General features: G+C 39.9%; 1 protein-coding gene across 2 annotated transcripts in view; it reads right to left on the bottom strand.

Moving 5' to 3' along the window:
* Nhlrc3 (NHL repeat containing 3) overlaps positions 1 to 22,233 on the bottom strand; it is a 24,949-nt gene extending 2,716 nt beyond the window's left edge. The window contains exons 1-7 of one of the 2 annotated variants that reach the window (XM_090342300.1): positions 22,111 to 22,233; positions 20,795 to 20,944; positions 20,246 to 20,393; positions 17,201 to 17,401; positions 15,313 to 15,404; positions 13,661 to 13,773; positions 12,972 to 13,181 (exon numbers count right to left, since the gene is read on the bottom strand). In XM_090342300.1, coding sequence (XP_090198426.1) covers positions 12,972 to 13,181; positions 13,661 to 13,773; positions 15,313 to 15,404; positions 17,201 to 17,401; positions 20,246 to 20,393; positions 20,795 to 20,944; positions 22,111 to 22,194 — 998 coding nt within the window. In that variant the 5' untranslated portion in view covers positions 22,195 to 22,233. Of the gene's footprint in view, positions 1 to 11,445; positions 13,182 to 13,660; positions 13,774 to 15,312; positions 15,405 to 17,200; positions 17,402 to 20,245; positions 20,394 to 20,794; positions 20,945 to 22,110 lie in introns of those variants that run through there. The other variant, XM_090342298.1, reaches the window with a different exon arrangement.
* Between the last annotated feature and the right edge of the window lie 536 nt (positions 22,234 to 22,769).

Below are 22,769 nucleotides of genomic sequence, written 5' to 3'. Positions count from 1 at the left end.
TTTTTCTATGTATGTGGTACCGAGGAATCGAACGCGGGTCTTCGTGCATGCTAGGCAAGCACTTTAACCACTAGGCCAAACTCCCAGCCCAGATCTTCAAAACTTTATGTTATATCTTAATCACATGGCTTTAGAGTCCCCATAACAGTCTTGTCCTGGGGCTTGAAGTGAAGGCCTGGACACCATCCCTGAGCTTTTGTGCTAAAGGCTAGTTCGTGTTCTAGCACTTTGAGGCATGGCTCCATTTCTGGCTTTTTAGTAACTAACTGGAGATAAGAATCTTGCAGACTTTCCTACCCAGGCTGGCTTTGAACTTCGACCCTCAGATCTCCTTAGTGTCCTAAGTGGCTAAGATTACAGGTGTGAGCCACCAGTGCCCAGCCATAATAATTATTTCTCAGGGCCCACCAAAGCATCTATAGGGGCTGGAAGAGTGGCCTAATGGTAGAGTGCTTGCCTAGCATGCACAAAGCCCTGGGTTCGATTCCTTGGCACACATACACAGAAAAAGTGAAGTGTATGCTGTGGCTCAAGTGGTAGACTACTAACCTTGAAAAAGCCCAAGGACAGTGCCCAGTCCCTAAGTTCAAGCCCTGGGACTGGCAAAAAAAAAAAAAAGCATCTATATAGGATGGACACACCATAGGCTTACATTGCTGTCTTGCATATTTCTGAATTCTAAAGTTTTGCTATTTAGTGAACACACACTTGCAGACATTCCCTCTCTCTCCTCACCTCCTCTCCTCCTGTCTATCTCTCTCTCTGTCTCTCTCTCTCTCTTCCCCCCCCCCCCAGTATAAGGGCTTGAACTCTCAACCTTGAACTACATTTAGACAATTACAGCTGATACTCTATCACCTGAATCATGTCTCCAGTCTGGCATTTGCTGGTTAGAGACAAAGACTCCCAAAAACTTTTCCGCTGGGCTGGCTTCAAGCCATGATCTTCTAGGTCTTATATAAGCAACTAGGCATTATTTGTGTGCATCCTTCTAAGAAAGAAGCGGATTAGCACAGTGGTTGGAGAACAAATTTGGAGCCCTACTTCCTTGAGTTTGAATTCCATTGCTGCACATTACTAGCTGTCTGGAGTTGTTCAACTTTCCTGTGGCACCATTGTTCATCTCATAATGAATGTGCTAACCTCAGGGGCCATGGTGAGAATCAAGTGAGCAAGTGCATGGAACATGCTTAGAGTTGTGTCTTCTGCCAAGTCATTAAGTCTTCAGTAACTGTCAAGTATTCATTTGGTTGGAAATACTTCTAAGCAAATCACTCTTAAAAAGTACAAAGAGTGGTATCATAGTGACATTTATTAGCTAAGAAGTTCTAGGATGACTGCTATTGAAAGAACACAAGCAATTGCAAGAAGGGGGAAGGATGGAGAAAACCCTTGTGCATGGCTAGTGAGACTCTGCAACAATGCAGCTAGCTGCTGTGCAGGACAGAATGGAGTTTCATCAAAAACTTAAATTAGAATCATGGGATCCAGGAATCCCACTGCAGGGTATGCCTCCTAAAGTACCCAAAGCAGGATCTGAAAGAGGTATCTGTCCAGCCATGTTCATGAAAGCATTATTCACTGTAGTCAAGATGAGGCAAAACAAATGCTCATGGACAGATGGATTGGTAACAAATACATGTGGTAGAAACACAGAAAGGAATAATATTCAGCCTTTAAAATATGGCATTATAGCTGGGCAAGGTGGCCCATGCCTGCAATCCTAGCTACACTGGGGGACTGAGACATAAGGATTGCAGTTCAATGCCAGCCTGGGTACTACAAAGCCATGAGACTCTCATCTCCAGTTAATCACTAGAAAATGGGAAATGGAGCTGTGGCTGAAGGGTAGGGTAGTAGCCTTGAGCTGAAAAGCTCAGGGACAGTGCTGAGGCCCAGAGTTCAAGCTCCATGACCCACAAAAATAATAGCACTGGGAATGTGGCTTAGTGGCCTAGTGCTTGCCTAGCATGCATGAAATCCTGGGTTTTATTTCTCAATAACACATTAACAGAAAAGGCCAGAAGTAGTGCTGTGGCTCAGGTGGTAGAGGGCTAGCCTGAGCAAAAGAAACTCAGGGACAGCACCCAGGCTCTGGGTTCAAGTCTCAGTACTGGCAATAAATAAATAAATAAATAAATAAAAATAAGGAACAACCTCGACACATGTTACAACATAGATAGAGTGTGAGAATATTACTTTAAAGTGAGTAAGCCACAGAAAAGGATGAAATTGTATGATTCCATGTTTAGAATACATGTATGTAATTACAGCCACAGAAAAAGGGTTTCTAAAATACTGGTCACCAGGGAATGGAGAAAGAGGGATGGGAGTAGTTTCATGACTACAGCTTCAGTTTTACAACATAAGAAGAGTTTACAGATTGTTTATACAACAATGTTAATAGTTAATACCACTGAATTGTACACTTACACATGGTTAAGAAATTATTTTTTTTTTTGCCAGTCCTGGGCTTGGGCTCAGGGCCTGAGCACTGTCCCTGGATTTTCTCAAGGCTAGGGCTGTACCACTTGAGCCACAGCACCGCTTCCGGCTTTTTGCTATGTATGTGGTACTGAGGAATCGAACCCGGGTCTTCCTGCATGCTAGGCAAGCACTCCACCACTAGGCCAAACTCCCGGCCAAGAAATTACATTTTAAATGGAGTATTTTGGGAGTTTTGTTTCACGTGTCTGTGTGTGTGTGTGAGTCTGTGAGTCCTAGGACTTGAACTTAGGGTCTGGAACTGTCCCTGAGCTTCTTTTCCTTAAGGTTAATGTTCTACCACTTGAGTCATAGACCCATTTCCAGCTTTTTGGTGGTGAAGTGGAAATAAGAGTCTTATGTATTCTCCTAACATATGTTTGTTGGCATTGAACCATGATTCTCAGATCTCAGCCTCCTGAGTAGCTATGATTACAGGCATGAGCCACTGGTGCTTTTTTTAAAAGTTACAAAATAGTAAAAAAGAGTGCTTGGCACAAGGCCTGTGCAAAAAAAAAATCAAATGAATAAAATTTCTCTTCCCCAAGTCTAATAACCTGGCTTTATAATCAGATGTAAGGAGTAGCCTTAGGCAACAACTAGTTTCGTAATTACTCTGAGTAATAAAGAGTCCTATACTAATCATGGTTAAAATGAAAATCACTAGAGGGAACAGAGCAGATATTTTGAAGAGTTTAAATAAAAAATATCTAGGGGTTGGGGATTTAGCTTAGCGGAAGAGCCCTTGCCTGGCAAATGCAAGGCCCTGAGTTCGGTCCTCAGCTCTGGAAAAAAAAAAATCGAGTAATCCATTCATGGGTTCATTTTTTTCAGTAACATAAACTCATGTGGCTCAGGACTTGTGGCATGATAACCCAAATAAAAACTCTGTGTAAAAGCAGACCATCTCCTCTTAAATTGGGGGTAGTTCAGGAGTTCAGGAGTCACAACGGCTGACCTCAGTAATCTAGCTACTTCAGAGGGGAAAAGCAGGAGGATAATGTTTTGAGGCCAGCTGGGACAAAGTTTGCAAGACCCCAACTCAACTAAGCAAAGCTGGGTGCCGTGGGCATCCATGTCTCATGATTGTAATCCTACTTAAAAGACTGAAGAGCATAGAATGTCCATGGGACTCTTATCTCCAATAAGTCAAAAGGCAGAGCACTGGGCCTTGGGCAAAAAAGGTCAGGGACAGAACCGGGGCCCTGCATTCAAGTCCCAGGAGCAGCAAGTGCACACACACACACACACACACACACACACACACACACACACACACTCTCAAGCCAAGTACAATGGCACATGTCTGTTACGTCAACAACTTGGAAGAGTAAACAGAATTATCAAGACCTATACTCACCCTGAGCATTTGAAAAATAGCTAAAACAAAAGCAAAATGGGCTGGAGTGTGGTTAAATTGTTAAGAGTATCTGCCAAACAAGCACAAGACCTTGAGCTCAAACTCAGTATGACAAAAAAAAATTGCTGTAATTATCTCAGATGGCACTTAACAGGGAAATACCTCAGATGGCACTTAACAGGTAAATATCTATATTGCGGATGCTTGGTGTGGTAGTTCAAGATGACATTTCAGTTCAGATGTCAACATAACTTCGTTATTTGTTTTTTGTTGTTTTTTTTAAAAAAAATCAGGATAGTGCTATTTAGTCCAAGATGGCTTTGAACTCTAGAGCCCTCTACTCTGAGATTACTGGCAGAATGACTTTGAGAAGATTCTTGGTTCTTTCTGTATTTGTGGTTCCTCAGATCCATATCTAGGCAGGGGAAACCCATAATCTATGTCAGGGAAACTCCAATTTCTAATCAGAAGGGTCACACCGAATAATCAATTGTCTTAAGACTTTGGCAGGAGATAGCTAAGAGCAAATTTTAGGATGTTGATATTACTTCAGCGTCCATTTCAAAGAATTAACTTCCTTGTGTCGGAAGATGTGCTTTGCTTTCCTCAACCATTTTGAATTCTAGACCACATCCAGATGGCTAAAGCCAGTGGCTAGAATAAAATGCAGACATCTATCCCTCACAGACACAAGAATAAGCTGCACACAGGTCAGAGACACCCTAATCTCCAGGCTGATAGGTATAAAGTATTTTGTGGAAGGAACATCATAATCACCCATGACTGGCTCTCCTTCATTTCTGGTACCAGAACCCTAATTTTAGATGGGGGCTCTCAAAATAAAGGTAAATTACAAAAACGAGTAAAGAAATTGAATGAAAACAAAAATTATGCCATTATGACAACAAACTTATGCTATGCTATCCAATATATAAACAACAGTCACATAGGACAATTTAAATTATTTATTTAATTTTTAAATTTTTATATTTATTTATTTATGCATATGGGTACTGGAGCTTAAACCTGGGGCTTCACACTCTTACTTAGCTTTTTTTGCTCAAGGCTAGCACTCTATCAGTGAAGCTGCGCCTCCACTTCCAGCTTTTTGCTGGAGATAAGTTTCTCAGACTTGGCTGTGGTTGGCTGGCTTTGCCCTCAGCCTCAAGTAGCTAGGTTTATAGGCATGAATCACAGATGCCTGGTGAAAATTCAAGTTTTAATTAAAATGTGGTAAAGAAGTCATTTCCTCAGACACACACACACACACACACACACACACACCATCATGTCAACTGCTCAGGAACCACCTGAGCTATTGGAAAATAGAGATACAGGAACTGTCATCACTATACTAGAAAATGTTGATAACTATGCATCCAAGTGGTGGTATGTGCACTAAATGTAAATATTATTTCAGTTCATATTATTGATTTACATTTATTTGTTTGAAAGCTCTATCCCCTCCTCACACCATCCTTGAGTATTATAAAAAAATTAAAAGTTTTATGCTCTATTAAGTTTTAGATGATGTTTTTTGTTTCACTTATAAGAATCTGTGCAATGTTAGTAGAAGACTTGGTTCTCTGAAGGACAGATCTATCTTCTTTTATCAGGTAAGAACTGCATCCTTCTTTGCCACAATGGCCTCAAAAACAACTTACTCATCCAGGATTTGAAGAAACATACTTTTATCCTGCCATCATGCAATTTCTGATACGATTTTATCTTACTGTATTCTAAATCATTTCTTTTGGAGATAGCTAGATATATAGTAAAATAAGTTGCAATGAATTGAACTCTACTGCCCTCTTTCTTTCAAGAATTAGTTTCATGGAAACTCATATTAAGTCTAAGAACAGTTTTGTCCAAGAGTAACCATAAGGGAAAATCTTTAACCCTCATTCCACCAATACATTGCCTAGATACCAATTATTTATGATGAAATTAAAAAGAGACAAAATTATCCCAACTGAAAGTAAACTTGACATTCCCACTAAAATAAGAAATGAGGATATCATCCCCAAACATTTTGAATGATATACTTAATGTAATAAAAATGTAAAATAACAAGCAAATATTTGGGCTGGAAATGTTGCTTTCTAGTAGAGTGACTGGTAGTGCTTACCAGTCATTAGGCCCTGGGTTTGAGTCCTTAGTACCACATACACAGAAAAAGCCAGAAGCACTGTGGCTCAAGTGGTACAGTGTTAGCCTTGAGCAAACTAAGCTCAGGGTCAGTGCCCCAACCCTGAGCTCAAGGATAGCACTCTACCACTTGAGCCACAACACAACTTGTAGCCTTTTCTGTGTATGTGGTACTGAGGAATCAAACTCAGGGCTTTGTGTGGGCTAGGCAAGCACTCTACCACTGTGCCACACTTCTGGTCCTGAAAAAAAAAAAACGTATTTTTAAAGTCTAATCATATTTATTTTCAGAGTGGCAAATATAGAAAATGTAAATATCTATAATGGCTAATTACAATCAGCAAAAGTTCATTAAGGTTAACAGAGATAGAAAAATTGACACCTCTTTAGCACTAATGACTGATTACAAATGGAAAAAACATACAGGATAAATTTGACACAGAAATGTAAATCTGTCACAAAAGGCAAAAGGTGTAAAAATAAAGCATTAGAGTAACTTATATTCCTGGATATATATGTGTGTATGTGTGTGTGTGTGTGTGTGTGTGTGTGTGTGTATATATAAAACTGTAAAAGTTTCCATCCTTTTCAAATTAACGTAGTCACTTTCAACATTATATTTCCTAGGAATGCTTTTCTCTTCATAAAAAATTTCAACTACCAGTAGCTTAAAATGCAGAAATGTTTAACCATCTCATATAAAAGGAATTCTAGAAAAAGGAACTACATGCTAGTGCAATGTTCTCCAAGCTCCTAAAAGCTCAGACATCCATATTTCTGCCTCCCCTAAGATTGCTAGTTTGCTACTTGGTCACTGAGGGATTGCCACTGCACTCCAGCAAGCCTAATCAGGGTGAAGGCAGAGATGGAAAGATGGTGCTAGATACTCCTGACCGATTTGGTTTTATTTTTTGTCAAGGAAACAAAATGTTATTGTTTGTTTGTTTTCAGAAGTCTGCCCATGGACTTCCACTTATATTGCAATGTCTAGAACCAAGTGATACAGGCAACCAATAGATGCTTGCAGGCTGGGAAGCAAGCAAAGAGCTCTTTCAGGTCCCATGGCAGTGGTGGATAGAAACAAAAAACGCTGAGAAGGAGCATCTGTTTAGTCAAATGTTAGTGGATACCACCAAGTCTATCTTATCAAAACCTCATTTTCCTCTCCAACCCCTCTATTTCCTCAACTAGAATATAATCCAGAAGGGCACTTACCTCGCTCACCATCACATCCTGGCACCTAAAATGTAAATAGCTATTAGATGAATTAATAGTTGGCATTAATGTCAACTGAAAACAAGTCCATGTTTTTTGTTTGTTTGTTTTTGCCAGTCCTGGGGCCTAAACTCAGGGTCTGGGCACTGTCCTTAGACACTTTTGCTCGTGTCCTTGGACACTTTTCACTCTGCCACTGGAGCCACGGTGCCACTCCAGGCTTTTTCTAGGTATCTGACACCAAGGAATCAAACCCAGAGCTTTGTGTGTGGTAGGCAAGCATTCTACCACTAAACCACACTCCTAGCCCAAATTTATGTTTTTGTTGTTTTGTTTTGTTTGTTTCAGTTGGTTATGGGACTTGAACTATGGGCCTGGGCACTGTTCCTTGAGCTCACCAGCTCAAGGCTACCGCCCTTCTCTTTGAGCCACAGCACCATTTCCAGTTTTCTGGTGATTAATTGGAGATTCAAGTCTCAGAGACTTTATAGTGCCTGGACTGGCTTTGAACACAAGTCTCAGATCTCAGCCTCATGAGTAGTTAGGATTACAGGTGTGAGCCACTGCACCCACTCTAAGTTTATGTTTTTAATGGCATGTTTATGTCAAGAGCTGGTGAGCTGGTGATTTACACCTGTAATCCTAGCTACTCAGGAGGCTGAGATCTGAGGATCACAGTTTGTGCCAGCCTAGGTAGATAAACCTAAACCCAAGAAACTCTTACCTCCAATTATCTGCAAAAAGCCAGAAGTGCAGATGTTCTTCAAATGGCAAAACATCAGCCTTGAGTGAAAAAGCTAAAGGAGAGCATGAGGACCTGAGATTAAGCCCCAGTACTGGCATGCGCATGTGCACACACACACAGACATATCTATACCTTAGTATATTCCAGCCACATCTTTAGTTTCCGATACTCTGACTAAATCTTGATTTTGGAATATGGACGATCACATGGCCTAGGCACCCTCCCAGTTCATGTCACTGGCCAGAGACAACGGTGTGGCTGCCACATCTGGCTTTACTACTGCAAGTGAATCCCTTAAAATTCTGTTTACTGTGTAAACTAATGGACTTAATGCTTTACTTGCAATTTCATTTGGATTAAAAAAAAAACCCTGGAGAAAATACTGAGAAGGCCATAGGCATAATAACTCAGGATCAGTATCTAGATGAACTCTCTCTAGTGCCATCCACTGCTAAGTGGTTCCTTGTTAGAGGGTTCTTTCGTTAGCCTAGCCTATTTCTTACGCATGGCCTTAGTTTGGTGGAAAGCTCAGGAAGTCTGTTCACTTTCCTGCAGGATCACTCTCTTAGGCATTCATAGAGCCGTAATTATGTACTTTGGCATTACATACATTCTAAGATTTTCGTGAATGGAACATCCTCAAGGAAATGCAGCACTGCAGCTGTTTACTAGGGTATAGTCTGTCCTATTGATCAAATTATCATGATATCTCTACATACTGCTTAAGCCTGCCAAAAGTTAATAAGGAGGATTTTTTCAGTCAACAAACTTTATCTTTTTAAAACAATTTGTTGCCAGGTCAGGCTCCCTTTCATATGATTGTGAAGGTATACATGAGGGTCTAACTTATTTCATGTGAAGTTTCAACTAACTGTTGATCAAACTGCTCTGTTGTGTTTTGGTTGTTAACATATGTGTTACAAACATGCATGCATGCTTACAAACATGCTTACTTATGACACACATGTCTGTACCCCTAAAGAAAAGTGCAGATAAACTTAAAAGTTTATGATACCAACCTCTTGTGACAGGCAAATTGATCTTTTTGAAGATTCTATGCAAGACTTAGTTTACTTACGACATCCCTGTCTAATGTATTACAATGACTCTTTATGAATTACACAGAAATACAACCCAAATGTTATTTCAGTCTTCAACTCTTATTCCCTGACTAGGGAGCAGGAAATACATCTCTCTTTCCTATTTAACTATGCTATACTTAGAATAGATCCCTGCAAAAACTAATAGTGTTATTTCATTCCTTACATTCTAAAAGAAAGGTTTTAAGAAATATTCTTTTACAGCTCAATTATTACTTATTTCTTATATACAAAAGGGGACTTACTAGAGTCCCGTTAACTAGAACCGCAGAGGTAAGTGCCAGGAATAGAAAGGTTTTGGCCTTTTTATAAATAGTTCATTTTTCTTATTTATAAAATAATCAACAATCACAGGTAAAATCAAGGAGCAGGAAAAGAATAATGCATTTACCATAATACTAAATTCACATATGAAAGTAGATACATTGGGATCTAAGGAGAATTGCTTACTTCTGGCTGTTAGCTTAAATTACTGAAAAGGTGTAAATTTTCTTTTAAGGAAAGTCCAATTAAGCAGTAAAAATTTCATGCTTTTGAAGAATTAGTAATTTCCTCAAGATAGAAGTAAGCTACACAGGAAAAAGTGAGAAGTACATGTGTGGTTAAGATAAGCTTTTTCAATATAATTAATTATCCTTATTATCTTTAAGTAGCTGTACAAAAGACTTACCTTTTAACAAAAGTTTATGACTACAATGCATCTTGATCAAGGTAACCCCTTTCAACAATCTCACCCATCCCTCCTACAAGCTTCAGTCGATCAAGAAATGCTCATAAGCAGAGCTCTACTGCCCTCTTCTGTTTTCAGGATGCAGGGCACCCACAAGTGTGAATTTCAGGAAGTAATGAAGGCTGAAGTCCAGGGCTAAATAGTGTTTCCCCAGCTAGCACACAAGTAGCACAGAGGACCCATGCCTAAATGACTTCACATTTCCTGTCCCACACATTTCTGTTAAATCAACAAAGATGATATATTCTAACAACATAGTTTATTTTTAAAATATATGCCAGGAATTTAAACGATTTAAAATTTGATTATTACTTGATTCCAATTCATTTTAGTGCTTCTAATTTTAAGGTTGGCTGTTTCTAAATCTATCCCAATGTCAAATAAAAAATGCTTAGACATCATGAAAAACAAATTAAATTTTGCCTTAGCCTTATAAACACAAATTGCCTAGCATTAGATGACATCCATGTTTTCACTGATAAAAGACTCAGTCCTACAGTGGAAATAAGGAAAAACAGACATAATCTTTGGTTTACTAAAATGAAACAATTCCTCTATTCCCAAACCTCAAAATACACCTATAAATTAAAAATATAAGGAAGTTCTACCACCTTTAGCTGGGCATGGCTGGCTTATGCCTATAATCTTAGCTATTTAGAAGACTGGTATCTGGTTCAAAAATAGCCTGGATGGACAAATCAGAAAATCAGCTGGAAGTGGAGGTATGGCTCAAGTGGTAGAACATGAGCCTTGGGCAAAAGTGCTGAGTGACAACATGAGGCCCTAAGACCAGATGGCAGTTTTTTAAAAATTACAGCAAAAAATATATAAAAGAAGGGGCCAGGAGTTTGGCCTAATGGTAGAGTGACTGCCTAGCAAGCATAAAGACCTGAGTTCAATTCCTACGTACCACATACATAGAAAAAGCCAGAAATGGTGCTGCAGCTCAAATGGCAGAGCTCTAGCCTTGAGAAAGCCCAAGAACAGTGCTCAGGTCCTGAGCTCAAGCCCCAGGACTGGCTAAAAAAGGAAAAGAGAAAAAGAAAAAAAAGTTCCACTAACCATAGTGATAGAGCATTAATTAGTAAGTTATTATTGTTAGTTGTACCTAATCCCTACACTAAGGAAACTCCATGCTTTAAATCTTCCAAGCATTATGGATATGTATACTATACTATTTCATAAGTATAAAGCTGGAGATATTTTCTCAGTACCAATCCATGATCTTATTTAAATTCCTTAATGAAGAACGAAATTGTATACTTCTTCAACCTTTAATTAAGAAGCCAGACAATATTAACTTTTCTTTAAAATTCATAATTTTAATGTAAACACATTTCTTACTCACTGAACCCATTAATCCAAAAACATGAAAGTAAAATGCTGTGACTGAAATTATGCCAATAAAACAGACACTTTCTTTTGCAAACATACAGGAATGGCATGTTCAGCAAGTTTTATGAAACTTTTCAAAATGACACCAGTAGACACAGTTTACCTTCCTTCAAAGAGGCTTTTGAACTTCTTGTCCTGGGTCATATACACACATTTAAAGCTTAAAATTACTTCTTAAAAATCAATTCACCATATAAGCTAAACTACCACAAGTCCATTAGGACACATTTTACTAAAAGTAATAAATATAATACCAAGATGAACTCAGTACTTGGTATCATGTACATGGCACATTTAGAAGAGCCAGTCAATGAAATACTTGTTATGAATACCTACAGGGGTACTTCTGCACCTGTTATACAACTGACCCTCTGAGCCTTTGCCGAGGACAGGCCTAACCATAGTTATTAGTGGCTTAGGATACAGGGTAAGTATCTCAGAGCTAAAGAACCAATGATGGGCTTTATTTACACAAAGGTGTAAACTCCTGAAATTCACAGTTAGTTGTAACTCTGTATATTCCCGATTTAGATCGGGTTGTTTGCTCCTTCTTGTCCCTGATCGGCTCACTGGATCCAAGTGGCGCACAAGCAGATACCATGGCAGGCTCCGTGAGTCCAGGCCAGAGAAATTTCCACTGTTCTAGTGTGCTGCTGTCCCTGTGCTGGGATGGTGGGTCCACTTACCTCTCTACTAGACTCAGTAAGCTACTCAGAAGGCAGTCATTCTGCTTCTTTCCTTTTTGAGTCTTTAGTCCCCTGTATTCTGTGGAAACTCAAATTACTCTCCATACCATTCCGCTCACAATTTTGTAAACAGTCCACTGTATGTAAGTTGAGGAAATTAGCTGGGCACTGGTGGCTCATGTCTATAATCCTAGCTACTCAGGAGGCTGGGATCTGAGGCAAGAAAGTCCATGGGACTCTTATCTCCAATTAGCGAGCACCCCCCTCCCCCAAACACACACACAAAAACTTAAAGTGGAGCTGTGGCCCAAGTGGTAGAGTACCAGCCTTGAGTGAAAAAGAGAAAGTGCCATGACCTGAGTTCAAGCTCCAGTAAGGCATTACCAGCACACACAAAAAAAGAAAAAAAAACAGAGAGGAGACAGGAGAGGATTACAGGTTTCTGGTTCTTCACACACACATACAATAAACTCATTTTTAACCCAAGAGGGTTGATAATATACCAAAGTAATCACTACACCACAATCTTAGTTCCTCTTTCTGAACCCCTGCCTTTTTTTTTTTTGTCAGTCATGGACTTGACCTCAAGGCCTTGAACCTTGGACACTGTCTCTGCTCTATTCTGCTCAAGGCTTACATACTTAGTAAGTTCCCCAAGAATAGGGATAAAACATTACTCTTGGTGCCACAAAAACAAATCTTTCTGGTATCAGATCAGGTAAGAATGAACAGGTTTTTGTGCTTAAACATTATTTTTAGGGCAGGGAGTTTGACCTAGTGGTAGAGTGCTTTCCTAGCATACAGGAAGACCTGGGTTCGATTCCTTGGTACCATATATATAGAAAAAATCTGGAAGTGGTGCTGAGGCTCAAGTGGTAGAGCTCTAGCCTTGAGAAATCCCAAGGATAGTGCTCAGGCCCTGAGCTCAAGCCCAGGACTGGCAAAAAAAAAATTATTTTTAAACACAAAATGATTCTGAGAGAGAACCTTAACTGCTATGCATCTCCAGAAAAAAAAAAGAAAGAAAGAAAAGAAAGAAAGAAAAAAAGAAAGACAGAAAGAACATTAAACACTAAACTTAGGAACATGGCTATTCAAAGGAACATACTTCTGCACTTGCTTTGCCCCAATTTCTGCTACATAGACTGCCCCAGTCTTTCCATCGATTTCTAATAGGTGTGGCAGAACTTGATCTGGTAGCTGGATGGTGCTGATCACAGAACACTGCCCAATACTTTCGGTGAGTGGGGCTTCCAGGATGGACAGCCTACTGAGCTTCAGCTGGGCCACAATCAGATACTTCCCATCAGGAGTGAATCTAAGGAGAAAGCATTGTACAGAATAAGCCTGAATATTTACTACTTCAACATTTTAATCTCAGCCACACAACAACAGCGGTATCTATTGGCTGTATGATTCCATTAGAAAGAAGGAAGATAAAATTGGAATTCTGCTGAGGGAATGACATGATAAAGACAACGATTAGCTTAAATTAAAAAAACAAACAAACAAACCCTCAACATCATAGTTTACTAAACAAAAGGAAACTACTGGAGAACCTGCACTACTACTGTAGACTTACACTTTGATTTTTTTGCCACAGGATATAAGAAGTACACTAGGATTTCAGAGCACTGGCAGTTAGTTTTATCCCATAGATAAAACTCCTTGTTTCTTTCTACTTATGCTTGATTTACATAAACAATAAATACCTTGAGCTTTCTCAAGGCTCTTGAGGGATGGGTAGTCAAATAAACTAACAAAAGTAAGGATCTTGAACTGAAAAGGCACAATTACCTGACTGAAGAGGGGCCTTCTTCTGTGAAACAACTACTCCATGCTCCTAACCACTCTCCAGTGTCTTTATCAAATACCTGGAGTCTTCTATTTCCTCGGTCAGCAACCCACACCTGAGGAAAGACCCACCACAAGAAAAGAAAAGGATTACTTTGGCTAGTCTGCTTACGTTACCGCAATACATATAAGTGTCCAAAGAAGAGGACATTATTAAATCCCGTTTTCTGATGGGGAAAAGCTGACATTCAAAGGTCAAAAGCCCAGTCAAAGAGCAGTGAGAAATGTGAGCCACAGTCTGATGGCCATGTGTCAAAACACAGAACTCAAGATGCTTTGGCTACTGTAGTAACATGAGGGAAACCAGAAACCTAAGAGGCCATCCAGTCAAGCAGAGGAATAAGGGTACAGGAAATCACTCATTCATCTGTTAATGAGCATTTGCCATCACTGAGTGCTGCCAACTTGTCACTTGCTCCTCAGCTCAGCCTAGTGGGAAGTTTACCACTCAGTGATCTCCCTACCTACTATGATGACTAAAGCATGCCCAAAGCACTGACACACTTGAGAAGAAGGATAGGGAGATGACAGAATATATGAAGAAGGTGGACAGGTTTAAGGTGAGTTATTGACTGTGATGATTTATTAAAGAAATGTTAGTATAAAAATAGGAGGTTAGATTCATTCTAAATGGCTTCTATATTGTATGGGCAAAACATTCTGTGAAAAGTAAAATGATTTTCATGATACAGAGTTTTAGAGAAGAGGAAGACTCGTCAAGAGGATGGACCATCAATTGGATTGCCTGGATTTGGGGATCCAGGTATTGATTCTTCAGGACACCCCTTAGTAGATCTTTATGGGTGTGTGAATTTTGGTATCCCTTCGCTTTATTTCCAAGTAGAAATAATGAAGCAAACCCCAAGCAAAAAGATATCTCTGGTTAGGGGAAAAAAAGCGACTATAGGATAAAGAATTGGTAACAGAATTGGAAAAGAGACAAAATGATTGACATACATTGGCTAAAGTTTCTGTTCCCCAGAGTGGAACTACTGAGAATGAATATTTTCTAAACTTTCAAAATAAAACTCTTTTGTCTTTTCTTGTAAATAGACTTTTCCTAGTGTAAGGAGACATTTTTTTCCCTCAGGTAACTTTATGTTTGGATTCAGTATTTGTTCTTTTTACCACATAAAAACAACTATCTTGCAAAGTTCTAAATACACAGGAAATGCTGTCAATATTGGACCTGTACATTTATTAAGAGAATAACTGAGGGCTGGGAATGTGGCTCAGTGATAAGAGTGCCTGCCTGGCATGCATGAAGCCCTGAGTTCAGTTCCTCAGTACCACATAAACAGATAAAAATCATAAGTGGCACTGTGGCTCAAGGGGTAGAGTGCTAGCCCTGAGCAAAAGAAGCTCAGGGACAGTGCTCAGGCCCTGAGTTCAAGCTACAGGACTGGCAAAAAAAAAAAAGTATTGGCCAGACACATCTACTTAATACACACACACACATACACACACACACACACACACACACACACACACACACACACACACACAAATTTCTCTCATCCTCTCTCTCTCTTTCTCTCCCTTTTCCTCTTTCCCTCCCCCCATCCCCTCCGAATACAAAGATACTACATTTTTACCCGACCAACTGAATCCAGTGTAACACTGTGAGGAATGTTGAACTGAGCAGGTCCTGTCCCGTTTTCTCCACGCAGCCAAAGGATCATGAAATCTATAAACAGTAAGTACATATGGCTAGTGCAATGTCAGTGTATGTCTTGTGTCTGCATGCTATATTTCACAACATAAATTGCAAAGAATTATGCCCCACTGACTTGACTGTGCTTTCTTGGCTTCCTGTCTGTAGATCCACTCGTCTAATTCCTTCATTACTATAAGCAATTAGTGAAATTTCCATATCTCTGCTTGATGACTGCTTCGAATTTACTCGTTATTTGGTTTTGTTATTTCACTGGCCTGTTATTTTTATAGTCTGTCTACCTTATAAACTACTCTAGGGAGGGCTAAATTGTGGCCTTCCAAATGATAGGTCTACATAACCTGTCACCTTCTTTAGAAATGGGAGTTGTTATAGACGTCATTAAATTAGGTACCTAAAGATGAGATGATCCTGGCTTTAGAGTAGGCCCTAAATTCTCCGAGGAGAAGGGAGAAAGAGATTTAATTAACAAAGAAGAGGCCATGTAACAGAGGCAGAGTTACAGTTCCATAAGCCATGAAATGCTTGAAGACAGAACAAGCAAGGAACAACTCCTCTAGAACCTCCAAAGGTCACTTCATCCACTCAATTAATTTAAGATTTTTTGGTTTTCAAACTATCAGAATACATTTCTGTTGTTTAAGATCACTCCATTTGTAGAGTTTTAGAGCGGCCACAGAAAACCAATAGACACGCAGTCAATATGTTGCCTAGGTCTGATTGTTCACTCATTTCATACAACTTTTTGGACCCCCTCCTTTATCCTGTCTCACCTTCCTTTCAACTGATAATGAAATGACCAAATGCACTCCTAAATGGTAAGCTAACTACTTAACCTTGAAATCACAGTACTCCTGATATCCTAATACAGCAATCATGTCTTGTAAAACCTCTACTTCTAGAACAACACTTTCCTACTAAAACCTCAACAAGAGCTGGGTTCCATTGGTTTAGGATTGTAATCTCAGTGCTGAGGTTCAAAGCGAGCCTGAGTATAAAAATCTGTGAGATTCTATCTCCAATTAACCAGCAAAATACCAGACTGTAGTGACTTAAGTGGTAGAGCACCAGCTAAGAGGGAGCAAGTGGCCCTGAGTTCAAACTCAAGTACTAGCAAAGAGAAAACAAAACAAAATCCCTTAGAAGAATACAGTCTAGGCAAAATATAGCTTCAAGAGTTCTCAGATGATTTTCAAAGACTTCCCAAATTGTCTACTGTTCCAAAAGCACATTTCCAGTTCATTTCCTGCTAATGCCATCTGTAACCCTCACAAGATAAAGCATCCAAGACTGTTCTATTTACCCTATTTTTCCTCTACTCAAAGCATGTGGCCCAAGACTGCATATTTATAATATCTCAGGCTATTTCTCCAGCCAATTCAGTAGTTCCTCCTCTTGAAGTCTATTTTACTTTAAAAATTACCACAAACTCCATTTAAGTGTCTTATCCGTAAGATATAACAAACTCTCTCCTATAGTGGCTACCAAGAAGTTTGGCACTGGATAAATTGCTTATGGATTAATCAGCCTGCAGGCTATCTGATTCTGGGGGTCCTGGTTCCTAACATCTCCATTTTTAATTGGATAAGAGCTCCACTATCTCCACTGTCCCCTCCAGTTTCTTGCATGAAAAGACAACAGGCCTGCAAGCACATTCATTTACTGTTGGCAATATCACCCACCTGTCTCTTTTTAGTGTATTCTAACTAGTGGGCATTAGTCCATACATGGCTTGACATATTAACACTATTAAAACCTTATGCCAACCATAAAACAAATTCATAGAGTAACATTCAAAAGCCACATACTTTGGGACAGTTTGATCAATCTGTTATTTAGTCCTCCATCTCCATCCACAATGTAAATATCTTCTGTGTCTTCCACATACAGTTCTGCAGGGTTATCGAACTGCAGGGGATTCAAAGCTGTGCCCTTTTTGCCAGGAGTACCCAAGACTTGAACGAGATCACCAAAGGAATTGTATCTTTTCACAGTATGACCAAAGGTTCCTGTAAAGGCAGACATTCATGTCTCACAAATAAGATCATTGTACAATCATCACACTTTTCAAATAAGCAAAAATTTGATGGCAAAACAGTAATAAAGGGTTGACAGGCTCAGGAAACTGTTAACATTGACATGAAATAGTCTCTTTCTAAGTTACAGTCAGATCTATTGATGAATAAAATCTTAGTTACTATAAAGCAAATTCTAAGTTCAAATAAATAAAATCCCCTAAAATGGTTCATTATGTAGAAAGCTTATGAAGTTAACAAATATTGGTGTGCCATTTTCATTTCAGATGTTGCTTATTTAAAAAAAAATCAAGAATAACTATAAAAGAAACAACTTATAGTTGCAAGTGTTATTTCAGTCAGTCATGTGCAGCTCTTAAGTTGTAGTAGTAGGTCAAGAAACAATTCCTATAAATACAGACTTGTTAAAAAAAATTGTGTTCTTTTTGTTATTGTTGTTGCCAGTCCTAGGGCTTGAACTTGGGGCCTGGCCACTGTCCTTGAGCTTTTCCATCTGAGCCACAGCACCACTTCTGGTGGTATCTAGGAATTGCACTCAGGGCTTTGTGCATGCTAGGCAAGCACTCTACCACTAGGGTCATACTCCCAGCCCAAATAATATATATATATATATATATATATATATATATATATATTAGTGTAAATCAATCAAAATTGAACCCACTAACTATTCCTTTGAGGAGGAAAATAATCTTTGAGTTTAGGTGATCTTATAAGAAAAGTAATTAAGTAAATAGAACAAGAGTAAATAAGAGAAAAGACAAAACACTGAACAAAAATCAGCCAGAAGGCATGCAAGGTCAAATTCATTGACAGGTATTCAAAAGACTAACTGGATACACTCAGTTTACCAGTTATAAAAAGAATCACCATGCATTACAAATTATGTCTTAAGAAATATACTCATTACACTTGATTTAGACACTTAAAATTTGAAGCAGTAGATGGGCACTGGTGGCTCACACCCGTAATCCTAGCTATTCAGGAGGCTCAAACCTACAAAGTCTGTAAGATTCTTATTTCCATAACCACTGGAAGCTCAAGGACATTGCTCAGGCCCCGACTTGAAGCTTAGGACTGGCGCATGTGCATGTGCACATGTACACATGTGCACACTGGCTGGCACACATGCACACACACACACACACACACACACATACACACATTTGCAGCAATACTAAGAGAAAAAATTTCATAGAAAAAGCAACTTCTCAGTTTCTGAATTTCCTTAGAAAAATGGGAAGGAACATAAAATGTTTTTTTTAGAACTGTGGGTGGAGAAAACAAGGTACAGTGGGGAAAAAATGAAGTGTTCATCTGTGCTATTTTTTTTCTGAGAATCAGTAAAGTTCTACCCTAGAAAAAGATTATATGTATAGAATAAATTAAAAGTGAAGGCCATTCACAATGAATTCACTGTCAATGAAAATTAGGGTGGGAAAGTAAAAATAGTCAAATCTCATTATACTTTTATACTGACTCAGCTACTCCAAGGTTTTTATAACCATCATTTTACCAGACCCCCTCCAAAAAAAATCTTAAATGAGTTATCTATCATCCAAGGCCAAGAAATATTTTATGTTCTGAGAACAAGTTTGACAATCAAGAATTCCTTAATTCACACACACACACACACACACACACACACACACACACACACACACAGTAACTGAATTAGCCATAACTGGGGAAGCAGTATGACCTTCAAGTTAAGAACATAACTGATAGTCTGGGAATGTGGCTTAGTAGTAGAGTGTTTGTCTAGCATTCATGAAGCCCTGGGCTCAATTCCTAAGCACCCAAAACAGAAAAAGCCAGAAGTGGCACTGGGGCTCAAGTGTAGAGTACTAGCCTTGAGCAAAAGAAGCTCAGAGACACTGCCCAGGCGCCAAATTCAATCCCCAGGACTGGCAAAAAAAAAAAAAAAAAAAAAAAAAGAATGTAACTAGGGACCAGATGCTTGATGGCTCATACTTACAATTCTACTTCTCAGGAGGCTGAGATGTGGAGGGCTGTGACTGATAGTTAGCCAGAGAAGTTATTTCCAAAATACTGAAAAAAAGGTTGGGCTGGATGCATAGCTTAAGTGGTAGAGCACCAGCCAAGCAAGTGTGTAAGTGTGAAGCGCAGAGTTCAAACCCCATACTGGAATTTTTTTTTTTTAAAAAGGGAAGAACATAACTAAGCCAAGGAACATTAGAAACACTACATTTATGAGTTCACTCCTTCCTGAGTTCTTAAAGTAATCTCAAGCTGTCTCTTCTACTAGCTGGTCTTTACTAGCCCAGACAAACAACCTTTTCTTCTGAGAATTTTCTTCATAGCTGTAAATGCAGTTATGCTTTCTTGGTTTTAAACATTGTCTAATAAAAATATTTAACAGAAGAATGATTTCAGATATGCTTCAGTCAGTGTAATTTCAAAATCATAAACCTCAGTTGCAGCAAATCTTTGTACTTTGGGCAGCAAAGCAATAATAACTTGTTAGTACAAGCTCTTTTGAAAGAAAACTTGTCAAAGAAAATGAGAAAATAGAACTTACTTGTTCCCTGAGATTAGCATTTTATTTGACTTTGCTTGAAGAAGTATATAGATTTGAGAAAAGTAACTGATAGTTTATAGAAAGATCATTTGATTCATGTTTTTACTTGTTTATTCTTCAGTGTAAAATAAAACTTTTAACAACAAGTAATTTAGTGAATTATTAAAGAGACTGTGATTAGATTTGGCAATACTGATTTCAAAATGCGGAAGCAAGAACCTGGGCAAAGACGTGGCTTCTAGTAAAGTAATTTTATGCATTTTTACTGCACATACCACTTCCTACATCCGTGATCCAGACAGATTGGTCTCCTGGTGTACTGGATGCGAACATACCATGAGGTGTGTCAACTGTATGATTCCAAGATCGTAGTAAATATCCATCCTCTGTGAACACTAATACTTTGGGTATGTTATCCCCTCTCTGAAGGTGTACAAAAATAACTGCTTAGTTAGATAGGATCAGTTTTAAGGAATGACAATCTTTTATTTGGTCAGCAATTTAAAAAGGTTCATTTTGAAAGTCTGTAATGTTTAAATTAAAAAAAAACTTCAAAAGCAAAGTTAAACCTGACTTATGTAACTCTAACCCCTCTGCAATAACCATTATAATAACAGTAAAATAACAAGAAAATTTAAAAAACTAACAGCTAATATTGCAAAACCAATTTACATGACACCAATTCAAAATTAAGTTGCACAACCCACATAATATAAATGCACGTGGTTATTACATAAACACACATATATACAGTTATATGGAAGAGAAATGGGGATCCATTGTTTCCTTTTTTAGTGAGTGGGGAGAATCCACATTTTACTTACTTGGGCCACATAAACCAACCCGTTGAGGGAATCCACTGCAACACAAAATGTCACGCCAGTAAAGTATTCTGAAAACTTAGGCCAATCCAAATCCAAGCGATAAAGTATGTTCTCCGTTCTCCACTTTTGAAAAGAAAGTTTCCTTAAAACCTTCAATAAAACCAGAAGATTACAACAGTGTAAGAACAAACAGGGAGGGGAAGGAAATGAGGCTCTGGCATTCTCTCTGGAGGCTCTACGGTCTCTCTATGGAGGGGAAAATTGAGCTCCCTTCCCCTACCCCCTCCCATCTTTTGTATGTGTGTGTGTGTGGGGGGGGTATAGTTATATCCCTGATCATTTTTTTTTTTGCTCCTGAGTGCTATGCCTGAGCCTTTTTGCTCAATTCTAGAACTCTGTCATTTTTATCCAATTCAGGCTTCTTTTTTTTTTTTTTTGGCAGTCCTGGGGCTTGAACTCAGGGCCTGAGCATTGTCGCTAAGATTTCCCAAGGTTAACATTCTATCACTTGAACCATAGCACTGTTTCTGAGTTTTTCTGTGTATATGGTACCAAGGAATAGAACCCCAGGCTTCACCCATGCTAGGCAAGCACTCTACCACTAAGCCAAACTTCCAGGCCCAATTCAGGCTTGTTTACTAGTAAACCTGAGAAAAAGTCTGAGGGACTTTCTGGCTCAGACTGGCTTCGAACCAAAGATCCTCTTATCTCACACTCCTGAGTAGCTAAGATTACAGTCACGTTCCACCAGAGCCAGATGAGGCTTACTTTTAAGTATGCCTTGGGGCTCAGAGTTTGGCCTAGTAGTAGAGTGCTTGCCTAGGCATGCAATGAAGACCCGGGTTCGATTCCTTGGTACCACATACATAGAAAAAGCTGGAAGTGGTGATGAGGCTCAAGTGGTAGAGCTCTAGCTTTGAGAAAGTCCAAGGACAGTGCTCAGGCCCAGAGCTCAAGCCCAGGACTGGTGAAAAAAAGAAAGAAAAAAAGAAAAATCATGTCTTTCCACAGCCAGAGGATTTGCCGCACTGACTGAAATGATTTCATCCAAGTGATAGTTCTTTAAATCGTCTAAAGACCAAATGGAACATAGCAAACGTTGGCACGTGGTGTGAGTGTGGCAGGAGCAGAGGGAGATGTGGCGATGGCACATGTCACTGGTGAACACCACAAGAGTGTCGCGTGGCGGGAGGCTGGGCCCCCAGGGCGGGGGTGGAGAGCAAGCCCGCAGGGCGGCCGCAGGGACCCGGTTCAGAGAGCCCCACGGCGGGGCATCCCTCCCGCACGGTCCGCGCCCCCTTCACCGCTCAACTCACCCAAGGGCCGCAGAAGTGCGAGTGCAAAACCAGACAGGCGACCAAGAAGACGACCGCGGCCGCGCACACTCCGAATCTCGCCATGACCGCCGCGAGGGGAGAGCGGCGTCCGCCCGGGGCTGGAACCCCCCCCCCCCACCCCGCCTCAGGGCCGAGCTGACTGTCAGCTCCTCACCGGCCCGGCGATCAGCCCCGAAGCCCCGGATAAGGCTTCCGCACCCTCCAGCCAGGAGCCGCAGGCTTTTATAACCAAAATTCGGAAAGAAAAATAAAAAGCCCTCAAGCTGCCCAGTTCCGCAGTACAGCTGTCCCCCGCGCCACACCCCGATCCCCGCCCCTATGTCAGGTGCGCAGAGAGGCCGATCCCTTAACTGCTGCAGCTCCTCCTCTGACTCCTCCCAGCTGTAGCCGTCTCCCAGACATCAAACCCTGGGGCGCCCGTGGATATTCCTTACTCATTTCCCAACCATTTTTTAAAAAATTCAGGTTCAGTAACAAAGGAATGCCTTCCCAAAAGCGACGACTAAGGGAATAGGATAGTTATAGTACGACTGTCAGACTCTGAGGAGAATTGAATCCACATTTATTACCAAAAATATCTAGGCATTTTCTGTGGACGCCTATGTTCCCACACTAGGACCCTCACTCCCCTCGCCCCC

The sequence above is a fragment of the Megascapheus bottae genome, chromosome 11 (genome assembly GCF_031878675.1).
Source record: "Megascapheus bottae isolate mThoBot1 chromosome 11, mThoBot2.hap1, whole genome shotgun sequence".
Classification (NCBI taxonomy): Eukaryota; Metazoa; Chordata; class Mammalia; order Rodentia; family Geomyidae; genus Megascapheus; species Megascapheus bottae.
This window is presented reverse-complemented; position numbering and strand designations above follow the sequence as displayed.